Source organism: Lepus europaeus, chromosome X (assembly GCF_033115175.1).
Source record: "Lepus europaeus isolate LE1 chromosome X, mLepTim1.pri, whole genome shotgun sequence".
Taxonomy (NCBI): domain Eukaryota; kingdom Metazoa; phylum Chordata; class Mammalia; order Lagomorpha; family Leporidae; genus Lepus; species Lepus europaeus.
Genome location: NC_084850.1, coordinates 116,744,017 through 116,765,654, shown reverse-complemented (window position 1 = coordinate 116,765,654; position 21,638 = coordinate 116,744,017). Strand labels below are relative to the sequence as shown.

The 21,638-nt window shown below is 38.5% G+C and overlaps 1 protein-coding gene across 9 annotated transcripts in view; it reads right to left on the bottom strand.

The window, feature by feature from the left end:
• Positions 1 to 21,638, bottom strand: part of DMD (dystrophin) — a 2,142,101-nt gene that overhangs the window by 609,937 nt on the left and 1,510,526 nt on the right. For all 9 annotated transcript variants that reach the window (XM_062183372.1, XM_062183374.1, XM_062183379.1 and 6 more), the window contains one exon: positions 11,646 to 11,763. In XM_062183372.1, the coding sequence (XP_062039356.1) occupies positions 11,646 to 11,763 (118 nt within the window). The remainder of the gene's footprint in view (positions 1 to 11,645; positions 11,764 to 21,638) is intronic.

The window sequence follows — 21,638 nt, the reverse complement described above, 5'->3', positions numbered from 1 at the left end:
ATCCTTTCTCTTATATGCAGTGGTTAATATAGAAAACAAAAAATGTATAGGAACGAAATAAACATCTTGTGATTTGATTGCTGACTGTTGTTTTAAGCCCTGTGGAACTTTGGTTTTTATACTTCTAACTTGTCAAATATGACAGTTAGTGGTGCATTAAGCCTGTAATTACAGAATTGACTGAAATTTTATTTTTTTTTTGCAAAATTAAAGAAAGAAAGGAAGGAAGGAAGGAGGAGACTGTTGGAGGGAGAGTGGAAGGAAGAGAAGTATTGTTATCTTCTTAGAATTGTACCTATGAAGTATATGAACTCCGTTCTCTTTATATTAATACAAAATTTAAAAAAAAGAGTGATAAAATCCTATTCCAGAAGTCTACTTTTAATATTTGGATGCTGGGATGGGAAACTGATTCAGATTAAGAATCGAGATTAAGATCTCTCTCTTTATATTTCCATTTTGCTCAAATCAGTAGAACTTCCACATGTAAAGAACATTTCCAATGACCTAGTATGTTGTTTTCTGTGATGATGAGCAATGTGAACAGGAATTGTACCATGGTGCTTTTTGAATCTGGTCTGTCTCTAAGAGATTTCACTAAAAAATTCAGTTCCATAAGAGTGAAAATGTACTCACCATTTCAAACTCTGCTATTTGCTTTGAGTTTCATTTGTTTTTCCCTTTGCTTTTTAAGCAGAGTATTTTGTTAATCTCTTCAGGCTAATTCTTTTTAATGGTGACTCATGGTCATGGAGTTGATGATGGCAGCTTGTAGCCTACATTAGCTGCCAACTCCCCTGTGAGACAGCCCATTCAATCAGCAAGTATTTATAGCACGCCTCTTATTTTCAGAACAACGTGCTAGGATTACAAGAACTCAAATATAAAGGAGTAACAGTTGGAAGCTTACAGTACAGTCAGGGAGATGAAATATATATGAATACTACACTGAGAGTATCCTTGGAGACATACAACAATGCTTGAAATTCCTAACCTTAGGCATTTGGAAATATGGAAATGTGGAAGTATGAGAGACAGACTTACTCCACCTACCTCCATATCTTTAGCTAGCTACTTCTGCTAAAAGGATTTATTAAAAATAAAAAAAAACCATCTGTATTAGCACCTTATCTTTCTAAGATAATTTAACCATGACTCTGCTTAAAGGCATAGGAATTGGGGCTGGCGCTGTGGCGCAGAGGGTTAACACCCTGGCCTGAAGCGCCAGCATCCCATATAGGTGCTGGTTTGAGACTTGGCTGCTCTACTTTTGATCCAGCTCTCTGCTGTGGCCTGGGAAAGCAGTAGAAGATGGCCCAAGTCCTTGGGCCTCTGCACCTGTGTGGGAGACCTGGAAGAAGCTCCTGCCTCCTGGCTTTGGATCAGTGCAGCTCCGTCCATTGAGGCCAATTGGGGAGTGAACCATCAGATAGAAGACCTCTCTCTGTCTGTCTGTCTCTCTCTCTTCTCTGCCTCTCCTCTCTGTGTAACTCTTTCGAATAAATAAATAAATCTTTAAAAAAAAAGGCATAGGAATTAATCCTTCTGTGGACTTTAACTCCCATTGGTCAATAAATTCCTAATGTATTTGAACTTAACTGAAATAAATTGTAACGAGTTGATAAATAATTTACAAAAATATCCTATGTAAATTAGTATGTTTAAGATTTATAGAAAAACACAATTTGTAACTATACATATGCATGAGTATTTAAGTGTATAAATGAAGGTACTTCAAAAAGTTCATAGAAAAATAAAATTAAAAGATAAATGAATTTTTAAAAACGTATTTTATTTCAAGGGTAGTGAAACAGAAAGAGAGACAGATGGAAAGAGATCTTCCATCTGTTGGTTCACTCCCCAAATGCCTGCAAGAGCTGTGGCTGGGCCCGACCAGAGTCAGGAGCCAGGAACTCTGTCTAGGTCTCTCAGGTGGGTGGCAGAGACCCACCTACCTGAGCCATCAGCTGTCTCCCAGAGTGCATATCAGCAGCGAGCTGGAATCAGAAGTGGAGTAGCCAGACTCAAACCTCATAGCCTAATAATGGATGTGGGCAATCCAAGTGGTAACTATGTCACACATACATCCCTGAGAAGTCCATTTGGGTACAACAAGAATTTGAAAGAATTCTTTGGTACAAAAATAATTTATAGATTTTAAAAAAGCATTTACCATTAGGATGCTCTGATTGTGGAATCCCTAGAAAGCCTAGTGGAGCTCTCAATACAGAGGTGAGGTATTAGTTATGGACTGTGTTTTGGTGTTCTCCTGTAATTCATATGTTGATGTGACAAACCTCATTTTGCTAGGACTTGGAGGTGGGGCTTTTAGGAGATAATTATGTTTAAATGAAGCTATGAGAGTGGAGCCCTTAAAATGGAATTAGTGTAAGAACAGACAGCAGAGCTCTCTCTCCCCCACATGAGTAGGAATTCTGCCTCCGGAGGCCTTTGCATCCAAGGATACAACACCACCTCCTCTCCTAGCTTCCATCTTGCCAAGCTGTCCCACAGATTTTTGGAATTGCCAGTTTCCTTCTCTCTAACACACACACACACATACCCTATTGGTTCTGTTTCTCTGGAGAAAACTGATGAATATACTCTTATTAGTGAATAACACTAGAAGTATTTATAATTATACTAATAATAGTACTATATGTTGAATGAAACTTTTAGTTTTGTAGTATTATTGAGCAAGTGATATTTTGTTTAACCTGTTATATACTAGGTACACTGAATCTAAATTTTTGAGTTTTGAGAAATCCTATATACTTAGAAAATTGATAGTTTATTCTTTCCTAGAAGTTTAGTAAAGAAAAAAGTTATATTTCTTTTAAAAATAAACTTTGTTTCCAATTATATGGCTCCCTTCAATGCTTTCATCTTTCTAAAATAAACTGTTCACTCTTAGTAATCTTAATTTTCCTCAATTTTTAATCATTTTGCTAGTTCACCATTACTCATTAATTATTCCTAAGTATGCCTAGGTAACTAAAATGTTAAGTAACTGGACGAATGATGTAATTGCTCAGAAGAATAATGGTGAAACAAATTTTATTTTCCAGTGGTTTATTACACTGATTGCCCAAAAAGCTGCATCTTTCTCAAGAAGGTCTAAGAGGAAGCACCATCTTTGGGGCCTACTTTTAATTTTAATTTAACTTAGTGGAACATTTTGACCTTTTTTTCCCTCATTTTTCTCCCCTAATGTCAAAGACAAAAGAATTGCCACAGAGACATTTCATAATTAGTAGACACAACATTAAATAAATGCAGAAGAAAGAAGTCAGCATTGCTGATTCTAGTGATGATAGTACAATTCATCATGTAGGTGAATTCTTGGCATGGGGGCCTTCAGATGATGACAATGTAGATGAGATTTCTCAAACTCAAGGATCGATTACCAAACATTGTTTATTAAGGACAGAAAGGAAACATGGTGTTTTAACCCAGTTCATTATCAATATAAAGGACTTCATGATATAATATTTGACTATAAGATATTTGGCAGGAAGGACATGAATCATTTTATTTTGCTAAAGGATGTGGATCATGGCATCACTTAGGATATTTGTGCACCAAAGTTTAGCTGATACAAAGATGTTTGTTGTCTTTAGTGCTTTTTAAATACTTATTTATTTGAAAGAGTTACTGACAGAGAGAGAGAGAGAGACAAAGAGATAGAGAGAGAGATCTTCTATCAACTGATTCACTTCCCAGATGGCTGCAATGCTGGGGCTGGGACAGGCTGAAGCCAGGAGCCAGGAGCCACATCTGAGTCTGTCACATGGGTGGTAAGGCCCGAACACTTGTACCATTTTCTGCTGCTTTTCTCAGGTCATTAGCAGGGAGCTAGATTGGAATTGGAGCATATAGGATGCATACAGGAGCATATAGGACCCATATAGGATGCCAGCATCAGCTTTACCTGCTATGCCAAAACACAGGCCCCTGTATTCAAATTCTTATTAAAAATTCTAATAAAGTTGTTTTTAACTGTATCTTTAATTTCTATAAAAATTTGCAAAATTAACTCAGAAATATTAAAAGGAAAAAAGCAAAAATATTCATTAGATCTGAAGAACAAGCAATAATGGTTTATTTTCCCTCATTTAGCAAGGGTTCAATCTGACTTACATAAACACAACAATCTTTATTCCTCAGCTAAAGAGTTTCCAACCTTGTTTGGTTCAAAGTATCTCTAAAAACCAGAAAGGCACTTATTATTTGAATGGTTGTGTAGCAGTAGAAACAACACAAAATACGGTGCAACACGTATGAATTCATTCTTCCATGTGTGTGTCTAAATGCACCCATATTAAAGTTGGCACTGGAAGCAGCAGTGTTACCTGTTCTTACTTTCTTTAAACAAAAACCAACTTTTAGGTTCTTTGCTAGGTCTACTTTTCTTCTCACCACCTGCTCTTTCTTTATACAAGCTTTTATACTTCAGGTAACATTCACAGTATTCAAAAATAACTTTGCTGCTGAAATCCATGTATTTCCAGTCATTGCTTTAACATTCCATTATACTCATCTAGCTGTATCTTAAGCACATTATTTTGTCTCTCACCATCAACTCCTCGTGTTGGTTTAATCTCTGGTTTATGCTATACACCATCTGTCAAAGTACCCATCTCAAACTCTAAGCTGCAGGTCCTTAGATTTTCATCTCCATATATCCAATCAATGTCAACATGCTGTAACTTCTAATCCACCATGTATCTTAATTTCCAGTATTTTTCTTCTTTTCTCTCCACCACCAGTGCTCCGTGCTCTCCTGTCTCCTAACTAGTCTCATTAATCCATTTACTCGCCCATCTTCACAAACACCAACGCCCTACCTCCTTCACGCTCTCAGTCCTACAAATTCCCCTGTCACACACCTGCTGACATAGGTCTAAGCATGCATTTTCCCTTCATCTCTTCCTGAAATATTCTTTCCTCTCCAGCTTCCTTCTGTTTGTCAAAGTCTTACTCATGACCTGATCAAACCTTACTGCCTCTTGGAGGAATTCTAGAACCCCCATACTTGGAACCAATCTCTCCTGATGTGCTGTCTCTCAACATTTTCTAATGCGACCCTACTAAAGTTATCCTAGACTGCCTTGCCTGAATATACTTGTCCAAATACCCACATTTCATTTCGGGCTCTTTTAAGACAAAGGCAGAATCTCATTTTTCCCTGTATCCCTTACCTCACCTCTGATGTTAACTAGCACAGAATAAGCATTCAAATGTTTGTTGAACTGAACTGAACTCTTTAGTTGCCAGCGGCATCCTGGCGGATGTCAATGCTGAGAGCTGCTTGTAGCTCTAACAGGTTGACAGCAGGTGCTAGATGTCAAAAGAAGACAATTTATATGGTTGACTCCACTTCCTCTAAAATAAGCAACTCTCTAACAGACAATACCTGAGAGGGAGATATTGGCTGGCATTTCATTAGCAATAGAGATTTCATAAAAATGTGGAGAAAAACACAGGCTTTTTATTTCACCATGAAGAATTTCATACATCTGGCTGCAGCAATGAATGATGGGTTGACAATGCTGCTATAAAACTGTCAGTTAATTCAAAAATCGTGTGAGAGTATTTTTATTCTCATCCTTCTATAGCCCTGTACGACTGTTATTTAAGCAATGCAATGTGGATTCCTTTTCTTAAAATTTATAAGATGTTACCAAATTTTTCAAAGAATTCTAGACAGGTTTGAAAAAACTTTAGCTGATAAAATAATTTCAAAAGAAAAACTCTCAAAACTTGGCATTGTGGTTCAGAGACCTTTCCTTTGGTTTAGTTGATGAAAAAGGCCACTCATATTCTCCTGTCTTGAGGTCTTCCGCACCAAATTCACCTCACTACAACAATAAGGGCCATTTAATGAGCTTCTCGGTTGTGCAAGATCTTTCCTTTAGCAAGTATTGTTTTATAAATTTACGCATAATTTCACTTTCATAATTACCACATCAACTTAATTACTATTATTAGTACAATCGTGGCATAAGGAAGTGGACCCACTTTGCTGAAGCCACATGGCTAGTACATCACCCAGGCCCACTGGTCTGTATGTCTATAGCATATGTAACAAACAATTTTGTAAATAGACACCAAATACAAAGAAGGCATAAGTATAAAAACTGTACCTAGATTATAACCTAGGTTAGTTCTAATAATTCAAGTTTCCAAATAAATATTATTTCCCATTTTTTCACTAACTAGCTTTTTCTATGTATCTCAGGCTTTAAATTATAGACATAAGGGGCTGAATTCTAGTCCCTCAGTTGTCACCTTCCTCTGACCCTAAACAAGTCACGTAAGTTCTTTGAGCGTCAGTTTTCTGTCTCTAAAATGGACATAGTAATATCTACTTCTTAAGTTTATGGTGAATACTGAAAATGAAATTGCTAACATGAATTTCCTTGCTTTTAAGTATCACCCACATAAAGGTTTTTCCAAATGTTTATTTATCTAGCTTATTCCATCTTTTTCCAAAGCAACCTTCACCTTCTGATCTTTTGAATCCCTCTCCTCTCCTCCCCTCCCCTCTTCATGACCCCTCCCCCAGGTGGTGGTAGTAAAACAATCAAATAGCTACCCCAAAGCGACTCCACCCATCCAAGTGAATTATAATTAAAATATCAGGGATGGGCATTTGGCATAGGTGTTAAGTTGCCATCTGGGACACCCACACCCCAGATCAGAGTGTGTGGTTCCATCTTGGCTGCTCCACTTCCAATGCAGCTTCCTGATAAAGTGCACCCTCAGAGGTAGTAGATGATATAGCTGGGAGGTAGCAAGCTCAAAAAGTTGCATTCCTGCCACCCACATGGTAGACCCGAATAGATTCTCTGACTTTGGCCTGGCCCAGTCCTGGGTACTGCAGGCATTTGGGGAGTGAACCAGCAAATGGAAGCACATGCTCTCTTGCTCTCTCTCTCCCCTCTCTTTACCTTTCAAACAAAGTGAGAATAAATTTCAAAAATTAAAAAATAAAATAACCAGAGTTAACACTCATTGAGCTTTTACTATGATCTGATGTAAGTGTTCTACATGTGTAATCTCATCTAATTCTCTCAATCCTTGAGGTGGATTTAAGTAATTTTATAGAGTAGAGAAATAAGATCAGATAGTTTACTAAGGTGAGTCATTTATTTAAGATGGCAAAACAACTAAGTGGCTAATCCAGCAGCCTGACCCCCAAACCTCTTACTGCTAACATATCCTTCAAATAGTATTGGTGGGGGTTATGCAGAGAAAAGATAGAGAAGCAAGGTTGTCAAACAACTCACATTATTAATATTTTATAAAAAGAAACTGAAAGAAATCAGGTCTTTCCATATACTCCTTACAGCTATGCAAGGTATTAGGGCATTATATTTTGCAACAGTTATGGACATGAAAAAGGGTTTTACATAATTCCGATACTTCCAAGAAACACATTTAAATCCTTATTTGATTTTGATCCCCTGACCCAGCCCTTTTCACAGAAGAAAATGACCAGGAATGGCTGACAAATTCAGAAAGCAAAGAACTAAAGAAAAAACAGCAATCTGAACATGAGAAACAGCAAGGAGAATTTCTCATTTGAACTCACTGAGAACGTAATTTATTCTCTTACCTAGATTCTTACAACATGATTTCAATCAATGATTACCTAAAAACCACAGATACTGTGGAAACAGTTTTATATAGCAAAGCATGTTGGTATTTTGCAGACTCAATTATTTGAGGTTCTTCACGAATATTACGAGAAGAAAGGGATTGCTTTCGGCTGGACTTTTTGTTCAGTACAACGTAGTAACTATGCATAGATTTTTCCAGTTGTTCAAAGTTATGACCTGGGATTTACCAAAAAGGAGAACTATTTCAAAAATAGTATTACACACGTATTAAGTAGTTGTCTTTACTTAGCTGATTCCTTATTGAGTATTTCTAGAAGCTTCAAAGCAATAAAAAAGGAAGACTGAAATCTTCAAATGAGAAAATACAATTTTATGAGCAAGTATTTTATTTCTGTTCTTTCCCTGAAAACCAAATCTATACTAAGAAAAATTCCATTGTGAACACAATTGAAATTTTATGAGTATTGAATTTCCATCCCATTTCATAGATTTCAAATGGAGAGATAAATAGAAGTGTAGCAGGGCTGCAAATGGCATTGTTTAGACAAACATATCTTGTCAGAATTATCCTGGTAGCCACATTAGTGGCTCCAGGCATACTTGGAACAAAGATTCTAGCTTAGGCTCTTAATAAGAAACAAGGCAGGTTTCAACAGACAATTGCTTTTTAACAAAATGCTTTCTTTGGACCATTTGGATGTGATTCTTTCCACTAGGCTGCATATATTCATAAAGGTATTCATTCCTAAGAGACAAAAGCTTTGAAGGCAGAATTATTCAAACCACTGGATATTAGCAAAGACATCCAAACTTGCCCTCCAGTCATTTGATTATAATCTACATCATGAAAAAAGTCAATGTGATGTCGGAAAAAAAATGATTGTAACAACGGGAAATGTTTAGACAATGTTGAACTGATGCTATAAAATGCATTATTGTTATTTTCCTCTTAGGGAAAAATAGAAGTTATTTTTCATTAGAAAAATAACAAATGACTCTATAAAGTATGCTTGGAGTTGCATAAACACCTCTGCCAAATTTCCATATTTTTCAGGCAAGAAATAGATTACTTACCTGTATAATGGAAATTTGGTCTCATATTGAGGAATTAATTATCTAAGATTCACTCTTTGGGGTCAGTGTATTATAAGCTGGTGGAGACACACTCGTGGTTCCAGTCTGGGGAATGAACACTCTGCTATGTCAATTGAACAGCTATTTATGTTGGTCACTACAGTTAAGTTTGTTCTTGCTTTGCTAGATACAGAAATGATATCCTGCAACTCACAGACATGAACAGAATGTAAGTGCATTTCTCCTTGCACAAATTAGCTGTGGGAGAGACTGACTAGTTTCTTACCCAATTTATTCTACTTCCCAGGCTCAATGATGCACAATATTTTCCTGATTCCCTTGCAGTTTTGCATGGCCATGTGACAAGTTGTGGAAAATTAATTCACCACTCTCCAGGCTTTGCTCATGACAAATCCCCAGGGTCACCTTCCTTCCTCATCTGTACATGCTCTAGGCATGAAAGATGGAAGGAGCACGGGTGCTGAATGACCTCATAGAGGGCTGTTTACTGCACCAGTATAAAAAGTTCACTTCTTCTGTATTAAGCCAAAAAGATTGGGTAGCTGACTTGTTACAGTGGCTAGTGTTACCCAACAAATACATTAGCACATACCAAAGTCATTGTTTGAACAACAATAAAGAGTTAAATTTTCAAGATGTGTGTTGTGGCACCACATGGGATACCTTTACCCCATTATGAGTGCTGATTCAAGTTTCAGGTACTCTGCTTTTGATCCAGCTCCCTATGAATTTATACTAAGAGGCAGCAGAGGAGGGTGTAAGTGCTCAGGCCTGTGCCACCCATGTGGGAGACCTGGATGAAACTTCAGACTCCTGGCTTCACCCTGGCCCAGCTCCGGCTGGCTTTTGCTGGTATTTATGAAGTTAACCAGCAGATGGATGATATCTTTCTCTCGGAGGCTCTGGTCTTCAAGTTGATGAAGATAAACATTAAAAATGTCAAATTTTCAGAACCAGCAAATTCCTATTTTTTAATAATTTATTTATTTGAGAGGAAGAGTTACAGACAGAGAGAAAGAGAGACAGACAGAAAGGTCTTCCATCTGCTGGTTCGCTTCCCACATGGCTGCAGCAGCAGGAGCTGTGCTGATCTGAAGCCAGGATCCAGGAGCTTCTTTTGGGTATCCCAAGTGGTGCAGGGGTCCATGTACTTGGGGCATCTTGTACTGCTTTCCCAGGCCACAGCAGAGAGCTGGATCGGAAGAGGAGCAGCCTGGACTCTAACTAGCATCCCACATAGAATGCTGGCACCACAAATGGAAGCTTAGCCTACTATGCTACAGGACTGGCCCCAGAAATTTTTATTTTAATTAAGAATCACTACAGCTTAAAAAGGAAACATATTTAGAAAGCAAACCAAAACGTACATAACTGCAGATCTAAAAATTATTTAGTTGTGGCAATTAAGGTAATTAACAAAAACAAACTGAGATGAGAAGTGGTAAACATACTAAATGGGGGGTTGGTGCTGTGGCCTAGTAGGCCAAGCCTCGGCCTGCATTGTTGGCATCCCATATGGGATGGAGTGAACTAGTGGATGAAAGACCTCTCTGTCTCTGCCTCTCTCTGTCTGGAACTCTAGCTCTCAAATAAATAAAATCTTTGAAAAAATACTAAAAGGAACATAGACTTACATGCTAGAAAGAGACACAAATTCCAAGTTCTGTTCTTTGCTTGTTTTGTAGGATTGAACAATCTAACCATTCTTGGAAACTGTTTTCTTAACTAAAATAACTATGAAATATAACTCCTAGTATTCTTTTAAGATTTAACACACACACACACACACACCACTTGATATTTATGAGTTACTCAATAAATAATAGCTATTATCATTAAGTCTTTGCCTAATATGTGCAAGTGTGGCTGATAATACTAACCTTTTGGTCTGGTTCTCTTTTCCCCTCCCCAACATATTGGCAGGCAAGTAGTCTGCCTGCATTTCCTTAGGGAAAAGTTAACACAGCAGAATGTAATTTAGAAGGAATAGATTCATGCTTTTTGAGTTTCAAAAGCCTGGGCCTCACATAAGGCAAAAGATTTAGAAGGAAAAAAGATGATTAAAGGAAGGGTTTTGCCCATGTCTGCACTAGAACAGATTCCTCTGCTTATAGCAAGGGAAATGAGGGCATATCTGAGGGGGATTCTTAAAATGCACTGTCGATGCATGTCTGGGCAGGAAGGTAGGTGGAGGGCAGGGAAGAAACCTGGGGAAATAGACGAGAATGTGATAGCAGAGGTGACCTGGGGATAGCCTCTGAGGCAAACTGGATGGAGACGAGTTTGCCCGACTGCCTCCTTTCTTTCCTACCTTGACCATGCACACCTACTGAAACCACACACGTTCACTTTGACTGCCTCTTGGTAAAGAAGAAAAGAGGATGTGCAGTGTCAAGGCAAATGGATCGTACACAGCCTCCCTAAGTTCCCACCCATCCCAGTATGGCTTAAGAAGCAAGCAGTATGATGGTTTCTGATATTACACGACAAGGGCATCGGAGTAGCAGAGTGATGGCCAGCTCTTCAAGTGCCACTGCACACAGGAATGAGAGAGGGTCTAGGAGGAAACCTCCTGCTGAGACCAGCAACCCAAGGCGTGAGGAAGAGACTGGCATCTCTATGGATGTCAGCCCAGAGAGAAGAGAACCAAGGGCCAAATCTTCCATCACGCTGTGCTCACCATGCCACTACCCTACGTCTGCCAACTGTATGAGAATGAATTGAGAAAAATTACATTTTCTGCTATTCAGTGGTATGACATTTAGGTACTGAAAAGCAACATAATGAATGGAGAATCTTATTCAGTACAACAGTAATTTACAACTTGTTCACACTATCTGCGTAAATGTGACAAGGGTATATAAACTTAGGTTATTATTAAAAGGCATCTTGCATTGAATTTCTCATGTCTATTAAACAACTTACTTCGATCTGTAATGATTGTTCTAGCCTCTTGATTGCTGGTTTTGTTCTTCAAATTCTGGGCAGCAGTAATGAGTTCTTCCAACTGGGGGCGTCTCTGTTCCAAGTCTTGCAGCGTTTCCTGAAAGAAAAATACTCCTTAATATTGGGTTCTCCTCCACTGTGTATTCCTTTTATGCAATATAAAGTAAAGGACAATTTTCAAGCCAGCCAAAAGTATTTAGAAATACAAAAGATATTACTGAATTTAAGTCTGTGCTGTGTAAGGGTTTATAGGAAACAATTTAGCAAGAAATGTGTCATTCTTAGCCCAAAATATTTCAAATGAAAATCTTGATTATAAATTTGCTTCACTATTTAAGAACACAGTTCAAGTTATTTTAGAATATGTGGGTTTACTTAATATATTAATGCCATTAGTAAGAGATGTAAGTCTGAATTATGATGATGTATTTAAGAAATCGCTATTCCTACTTAGAATCTCATTCAATGTAGTGTCAAAATTAAGGTATATATTTATTTTAGGAACAGAAAATGTACAAAAGTCATTCAGGGCCGGCGCCATGGCTTAACAGGTTAATCCTCTGCCGGCACCCCGGGTTCTAGTCCCAGTTGGGGCAGCGGATTCTGTCCCGGTTGCCCCTCTTCCAGGCCAGCTCTCTGCTATGGTCCGGGAGGGCAGTGGAGGATGGCCCAAATGCTTGGGTCCTGCACCCCATGGGAGACCAGGAGAAGCACCTGGCTTCGGATCAGCAAGGTGCGCCGGCCGCAGCGGCCATTGGAGGGTGAACCAACAGCAAAAACAAAGACCTTTCTCTCTGTCTCTCTCTCTCTCTCTCTCACTATCCACTCTGCCTGTCCAAAAAAAAAAAAAAAAAAGTCATTCAGGAGATATTACTTATTTAACTTACTTATAACAGATTCTTCACCTATAAACTGAGAATGTGAAGTAGATAAGCTAAAATACTCTCCCCAAATTTGCCTGCCCATAAGTAATCTCCAAACTCCTTTGTCCCACTCTAGAACTAATAAATTAGTGCAGGAAAGAACTAGAAATCTACCTTTTAAACACATTTCTATTTAACTTTTATGGTTAGGCAAGTTGGGAAAGCATCAGACTAGATGCTGGTATTCATATTCCTCCATTTTTTTTTTATATTTATTTTTTTGACAGACAGAGTGGATAGTGAGAGAGAGAGAGACAGAGAGAAAGGTCTTCCTTTTTGCCGTTGGTTCACCCTCCAATGGCCGCTGCGGCCGGCGCATCTCGCTGATCTGAAGCCAGGAGCCAGGTGCTTCTCCCAGTCTCCCATGTGGGTGCAGGGCCCAAGCACTTGGGCCATCCTCCACTGCCTTCCCAGGCCATAGCAGAGAGCTGGCCTGGAAGAGGGGCAACCGGGACAGAATCCGGCGCCCCGACCGGGACTAGAACCCGGTGTGCCAGCGCCACAAGGCGGAGGATTAGCCTGTTGAGCCACGGCGCCGGCCCTTATTCCTCCATATTATAAATGGTCCTGATTTAATACATCTTGAGAAAAAGAAACACCAAACACAATAAAGCCAGTGATTTTAAAAACAAGTAGTTAGACATCGAAGTCACTAAGAAATTCCACCTTCTTCTGAAGCATCCATCTATTGTCTCTGTCATCTCAGTTTCTCTACAGTAAGGATGAAAAAATCAGATACATGTATAAAAATAGTTACAAAAATAATATATCTGCCTTGACCTTGTTCTAAAACTAAGTTCTCATATATTTGGAGAAAGTAAAATTTATAGTTACTATTAGTTTATAACCATACAAGGGTACTTCAAAAAGGTACTTTGTGGAAAATGGAATTAAAATATGCATATTTTAGTGCAAAATATTTTTCAGTCCATTCATAGTTTTCTCATAATATGCATTTCCATGAACACTTTGAAGTGCCCCCACAGAGGACAGATATTTTAGACAAATTCTCTTTTATTCTCATAATAACCACACTAAGAACTAAGCCAGAAGTTCCAACTTTAACTCTGGTGATTTTTCTACTAGAACAAGAGGCTGAGCAAACTGAAGAGACGAAACATAGTAATGCGTTTGAAACTTAGTTTTCTGCTATGTCCTTTGACTCTTGATGCTTTTCCAATGATTTTTGGCTTTGGAAAGACCAAAGTTTGATCATTCTGCAGAATTTGTTTGTTTGCGATGAGACCGGGAGATAGGCTTTCTGATTTAAGCTCAATTCCTGTTGGTAATACTAAAACAATGGGAAAAACAGATTCAAACATGATACAGCTATGTTGAGCATTTTTCTCTCTGTATTGAAAACTTGGAGGGGCTAACTTTTAACAAATTTTCCACATTTGTAAGCTGTGATTGCTCAGAAGAAAAATCCAATTTTCAGGTTTCTAACTTTTATGGTTTCTTTACACAAAAGGGTGTTTGAAATATGGAACAAATTGCCAAAGACAGCTATTGAAGTAAGTGGCATAAGTCAGTTGGAGACTACTGAGCAAATTTTAAAGTAGGAACCACATAGTAATAGACAGATTTTATAAAGTAAGATGTTTTCCAGGGTTAGAATGTGAAATTCTGGCCATTGACGGCAGAGCAAGTGAAAAAGCAGCTTTACAACTGCCTGCTCTCAAGTGGTTGAATATATTCACTAGATTTTAAAAAATAGACTTAACCAACAATCTCAAAGTCCAATTTCACCTCAAAGTTAACAAAGAATTTTCCATATAGCTAGCAAAGTATAAAAACTCATTCATTCATTTTCATAAATATCTTTCAAATGCTAGGCTATGTTCTAGGTGCTATAAACGCAGCAGTGAAAAAAATGCAGTAGGATATGGTGTGTAATGTAAGTTAAAAACTATTTTTAAGCCTTGGAAGCTTATATATAACATGTATTATCCTTATTAGGTTATTTTTCTTTATTTCTATCAGTTCACCCTCAGTCTACTCATTGCTTCTCACTTTTAGATATATATTACCCAACATTTGCTCTAATGTTTCCTTCTTTTAGCATTTAAAAGTTCATTTAAGAAATATGTTGTAAAAGTAACTTGATCAACTTTAATCTGAACCTTCCCAGGCTCAAAATTAAACCTGACCACAATGAACAGCTTTTACTGATGAAATTAGCAAGCATGTCAATTCAGACTTAAAACAAGTCATTTTCCTCTCTAATGAACAAAATGGGTCTCCAGTATTGTAAAACCTGTTCTCTAGTTGGGTGATTCTCTAATTCTGCTGACAGACACATGCTTTGTAAGCACCTGAGAAGATTATTAATGACATTCTTTGAAGCAGCCTCCTTAAAATCTGCGGCAGCTCACAACTGCAATACCTCTAGGCATGTCACAAGGATTTCAAAACAAAATTGCAACTTTTTTCATCTCACTCTTTGGTCAACAAATACAAATATTCATTTTTAACAAAGACACTGTGAAATAATAATATATGTAGTTATGTAATTTGTCAGACACCAATAGGCTCTCAGTGGTTTCTGCTGATACCAGAATGTGAATTTTCTCTTTTGGTTTCTTTCCAGATTTGAATATGGCATATGCACAGTATTTTTTTTTATTAAGATATATAACAGTGATGGAAAGAGCTTCTTGCTAATGAACAGAACATAAGCATACAGGGAGAGCAAGGATCGTTTTTCTTTTCATTTGGTTTCAACTGTATTCTTTTCATTTGCTCTTATAATTTCTTGACCATTTAGTTTTATAATTTCATAACTTCTCAAATGCAATGGTCTTCATCTCTGTGCCACTGAGCCACTCACATATCAGAGATGAGATCTCCATCTATGAAATTCTATTCTCTGCCCCTAAACTGCTGGCCTTATCCGATGCTACTCTATCGAACACACTGTTCCTACTCTAGTCTTCATTCTCATATGACCTCCTGTCTTCTACCATTTAATTTCCTCATTCCAGCTGTAGTCATACTAAGCGAGTAGAATACCAGCTGCACTTATTTATTATTCTGACATGAACCAAGACATCCATGACACAAACAACATAAGTGAATAAAACTAAAATCATTACATGCTTAACAGTGCCTAAGCATGATAATAGATTATGTCTACATGGATTCTAGTACTCTAGAAGACAAAACACAGTAGCAGGAAGGAATCAATGCTATTTCTAAGGAGCTATAAACTACGGGGCTTTACTAACAATAGCTTACCCCTTGGAGATGAGAATTCATCATGGTTTCCACTAGCTGAGCAAAGATGGAGGAAAAAAAAATCTTCAAATACAAAGTGAGTCAGAAGTCTTTAATCCTACTAAGTCCCCCCAGGGTTGAGGGAAGTGGTTATAAATAGAAATCCTATGAAAAAGGGAGTTCAACAATGAAACCACATATACTCTAAGTAGGTCATTTTAGGCTCTTAGGAAGAATTACAATTTATTGCATTCATTAAAATGGAATTCTACCTGTATAATAGTCAAACAAAAATTCTATATGTTCAGTGAATATTTAGTATTTGTACTCATAAGTATAAGAAGTTGCCCTAACAACAAAAGTTGTCATATACTTTTATGTTTTTCTGGAAAAAAACCAACAATCTCTTCATAGTTACAACTTACAACACAAGCCAACTTTCAGGAAATAAGTATGACTTAAATGGAAATGTAATAATGTGGAACCTTGTACTATTTTACTTACAACTTTAAAAAAATAACATTAAACATTGGCAAGGTGCATAGTTTGTGGAATAATTTTTGTTTGGATTCAAATAAGCATATGAGTGGCCTTTCTAGTAACTGCAAAGGTTTTACCTGTGAGGACGCTAATCACCTATCTAACTTGCAACTGCATCAGTGAGCATCTTCATTCTGGCTCCCATTCTTGCATTCGGCTGCCTCTCCAAATCAATTGGCCAAATATGGTCTTTACTGCCCTCCACTTCTTTGCTTCTCATTTACATTTTAAACTGACTTGGATACTTTCCTACTTGGCAAGGCTTCCCTACTTCTCTCAATGTTCTACCAGCACTTCCAATGGTAACTTCTCCATAAACACCTTCCAACTCTGGTTACCTTTTTTCCTTTACTCACTGAAGAAACATTGTTTTAAAAAGAATGTTATTTGTTAAAGAACTCCCATGTTTATCCCACTTTATCCACAGTCTCAAATTTAACAATTGTTCCTATTTTGCCCCCAACAAATTTGTCATTTGTCATTCTATCATCCTCCTTCTTCCCTGTATGTGTATATGTGTCTGTATCTATCTCTTTCTATTAATCATCTATTGACATAGATATAATTAATATGAGCCACTTGAAAATAATTGGTATATATCATATGGCTTTACTGATGAATATTTCAGTATTTATTTATTAAGAGCAAATATATTTTCTTAACCTCAGATCAACTTCTAAGTCACAGAATTTAACATGGCCTTATTATTAAAATCTCATCTATACTGTTTATTCACACTATTACAATTATCCTTCATATAATGGCCTTGATAGCTATATTTTCATTTCCTGGTCTAGGTGCATGTATTGCATTTAGTTGTCATATATCTTTAGTCTTCTCTAATCTTAAATAGTTATTTGCCTTTCTTTGAACTTGATCACATCGATGGTTTTGAAGAATAGAGGTCAGGAATCTTGCAGATTGTCCTCCAATTCGAGTTTCAGCAAACATTTTTTAGTGCTTCTGTTATGGCAGTCATTAAGCTAGCCACAGGGGATGCAGCAGAGAAGGAGGGAAAAAACCCTTTCCTCAAAGAGAAAATGAGCTGGTAGCAAGGACTGGCCAGAAGTAAGCAATTACAATACATTGAGATGAGTATTATGGTAGGAGAAGCATGGGGCATTATAGAAGCATATGGCAGAGGTGTCTAACCAAACTGAGGTATTGAGAAGTTTCTTCTGAGTGAATCAAGCTTAAGTGGTCTTCAGCTCTCCCAACGTACATTATACAAACAGTGTCAAACACCACTGCTGCTGATAGCTACTGTGGTGACCCTAAGAACCTGCAGGTCTTGTGCTACCAGGATCTAACTGGCTGAGGACACCAGCTATTGCATATTGAAACCCATCACTGCACCGTACCAAAGCCAAGCTGCCCACAGACTGCTTCTCACAAATGACCACACGTGGTGAGGACACTGAAGCGGTGCCTTCTTGGTAGACATGAGACTTCTCTGGCTGACTCTGGCTCAGCGACTCCCGAACAGCATTGCTAAGTCTTCCTTAGACTGGGCAACACATAGGGATGCTTCCACTCAGTCATCTCTCCCTCTCTCCTGCCCTGGGGGTCAGACTTGCCTCTCCAGAAAATGGCTCTCTACCTCCCCTGGATACCTCTCTTTTTCCTTTTGCATAGACAGTTCCTCTAACAAAATATTTTTCCATTTTATCCTGTCTTGCCACATTGAATCTCAGGCTCAAGCTAACACATACACTTTTGCTCTTCTAGACCTTAAGCCTCCCAATAAACCCTTCAAATCTACATAACACGATGATTCATCACACTATCACCTGGTTGTGTAACTCAATTACTCTACATTAGTAACACAAGTCTCCTCAGGCTTCCCCTAGGTTGACCTCTTACGATTCAATTCAAGTAAATTAGCATTTTTTAAAAATTTTTGACAGGTAGAGTGGACAGTGAGAGGAGAGAAAGAGAGAGACAGAGAGAAAGGTCTTCCTTTGCTGTTGGTTCACCCCCCTAATGGCTACTGCGGCTGGTGCAACGCGCTGATCCGAAGCCCGGAGCCAGGTGCTTCTTCCTGGTCTCCCATGCGGGTGCAGGGCCCAAGCACCTGGGCCTGGCCTGGAAGAGGGGCAACCGGGACAGAATCCAGCGCCCCGACCGGGACTAGAACCTGGTGTGCCGGCGCTGCAAGGCGGAGGATTAGCCTAGTGAGCCGCGGCGCCGGCCGTAAATTAGCATTTTTAAATTACGTCTACTTAGAAACCACTGCTACTTTAAAAAAAGGCATGGTTATTATTTTCAATGAGCACAGAATTCAAATAGAGGGAAAGAGGATTCTTTAGATGTATTGCATGATTATGGATGGTTCCATTCTACATATGTAGCTCAAAAACTGTAGGATATCAAAGCAAGCCAATAGGAATCCTTTGTATTTAACACCCACGACAACAAGGCCTGCTGGAAGACACAGCAAAAGGAACTTCTGGTTTTTACACTATGGAAGATAGCAAAGTCAAGGCAAAAAGTTCTCCAACCTCTTTGAATAGCAAGTGCCTTGGGTAGGGCAGAGTCTTTAATCAGGGCCAGATTCATGGGTGTGTAACTTGGGCAGTTGAACACAGTGCTCTGTATTAGAAGATTCTCATGCTATGTTTAATGCTCTACTTTTGCCATTGCTAAATTATTAATAATTTTAATAACACAGCATTCTGCATTTGATTTCTCAATGTATTCCACAAACTATGTACCAGATCTTGATCTCAGTCCTGAAATTAGCAGAGGATAAAAGTTGTGCATCTTGACTGAAGCACTGATTAATGGTTGATAGGGAAGAACACATCTGAACATGAATTAAATGATGTCAATTAGTATCTCTTGCTTAGTGTATTCAACTTTCTGGAAGGAACAATCCTGAAGCTTAAAGAATATGTTTTAGAAGAAAAAAAAAATCTGTTCTGGATTAAAAAAAAAAAAATACCAGAACCAAAGGTAACAGCTTGCAGTAGTTCTGAGGTCAGATCACATCAGCACCAATGATTATTGGTGTGATACTGTATGAAATAACTAAAATGTACCCATGTTATAATAATTAAAGTGTAGCTACACTGTATTATACAAGTGTGATTAAATGGGATAAAAATAGAATATGGGAATACAAAAGGGGAAATTAACAATGTCATTTATAAACTAAGGGTTTTTTCAATGAACAAATGGGCTACTCAAACTGGGATAGGGAGTTTTCCCCGTTTGAAAGGTAAAGGAGGGTGCAGGTAGATCTGAAAAGCACATGCAGGGAGAAAACCTCATGACTAGAGCTGTTGCTGTCAGTAAAGGAACCTAGCCAGCACTTGACTCTTTCTTTTTTTTTTTTTATTTTTGACAGGCAGAGTGGACAGTGAGAGAGAGAGAGAGACAGAGAGAAAGGTCTTCCTTTGCCGTTGGTTCACCCTCCAATGGCCGCTGCGGTTGGCGCGCTGCGGCTGGCGCACCACGCTGATCCGAAGGCAGGAGCCAGGTGCTTCTCCTGGTCTCCCATGGGGTACAGGGCCCAAGCACTTGGGCCATCCTCCACTGCCCTCCCGGTGTCCAGCAGAGAGCTGGACTGGAAGAGGGGCAACCGGGATAGAATCCGGTGCCCCAACCGGGACTAGAACCTGGTGTGCCAGCGCCGCAAGGCGGAGGATTAGCCTGTTGAGCCACGGCGCCGGTGACTCTTTGTTCTTACCCACTGATCTCCTGGTATATCCCATTGGAAGGATCCAGGCAACAGACAGGCAAGAGCATTGCCTCCTAGGGTAGAACAGGAAGTTAAAGTGGATCTAAGAAAGTATCCAGCAACAGTACCAAAGTGAATGGTAGTGATAGTAACAACTAAAGTGAATCCTAACAACTAAAATGTGATTGTGTATGGGAATTCTCAGGAAGGCTTTCACATAAGGATTGCATTGCAGCTGAATCTTGCAAAATTTAGCTAGAACAGGAGGAAGGCATTGCAAAGGAAAGAAAGGCATGAACAAAGGCACAGAAATGAAATACAATCTCAAATGGGCTGACCAGAGTCTAAGATTCTTGGGAAATAATGGACAATAACCTTAGTCACAGTCAAAACAGGTTATGGCTTATTTTTAATACTGATGCATAATAATTGTACTACAGTTGCTTTTCAAAAATAAGTTTGACATGTTTATATTTTATAAGGACAATCAAGAAGTGCAAAAGCCTGGAAATCTGAAGCTACAAGGAGCAGTTTTTCGTAATTCCATTCCTTTGTATACTTTATTCTAAGTGGGATACCCTCAATTTTTGGCCATTACCAGAAATACATAAACAAATATCCACAAGATAAGTGTTGATTAACCAGATAAAAGGAAGCAATGATACAAAAACCAGATACATTTAATTGGAAAGGTGTAGAAGTTACTAGAACACATGTCCATGTTTCAAGTAGTATTTACCTGTATTAAAAATTACTGAGTAGCAAACTTTATCCTACTGATTCCGATGCTCACATTCCCCACTGGGGTACCTGAGTTTGATTACTTGCTTCAGCGCACTGACCCTAGCTTCCTGTTAATGCAGACCCTGGAAGGCAGCAGTGATAACTTAAGTAACTGGATCTCTGCCAGCCACTTGGGAGATTTAGACTGAGTTCCTGATTTGCACCAGTGCCTGGCCTCAGCCACTGTAGCCATTTGGGGAGTGAACCAGCATATGGGAGATCAATTTCTTTCTCTCTCTAATAAATATATGCTTTTTAAAAAATAGTATTGCTCGTTTGGCTATTTTAAGATTTTATGTATTTTCACTTTATTTGAAAAGGAGAGAGAGTGAGAGAGTGAGAGAGAGATCCTTCAGTTGCTGTTTCATTCCCCCAACAGCAGAGGTTGGGGCCAGGACAAAATGATAAGCCCAGAACTCCATTTGGTTTCCCATGTGGGTGTAGGGCCATAATCTGCTGCCCCCCCCCCCCCCCCGAGTGTACTTTAGCAAGGAAGTTGGATTGAAAGTTGAGGATCTGGGACTTGAACCAGGCATTCTGACATGGGATATGGCTGTCCCAAGCAGTGTCTTAACCTCTGTGCCAAATGCCCACCCACGGCTAACTTTAAAAATGAAAAATATAATGACTATTTAAGAAATTATTAACTATTCAAAAAAAAAACACAACATGAGTTTGTGAAGTTTATTGCTCTACTTCTTTTTAGTACTGTTTTTCTTAGTTGTTGATTCTTCAGGGCTTAGAAAATATATCTTAAATCTACCAAATATGATGCCTTCCTTGTAATGGTATAATGCCAAACCAATGTACTATTATTGTGCTATTTTA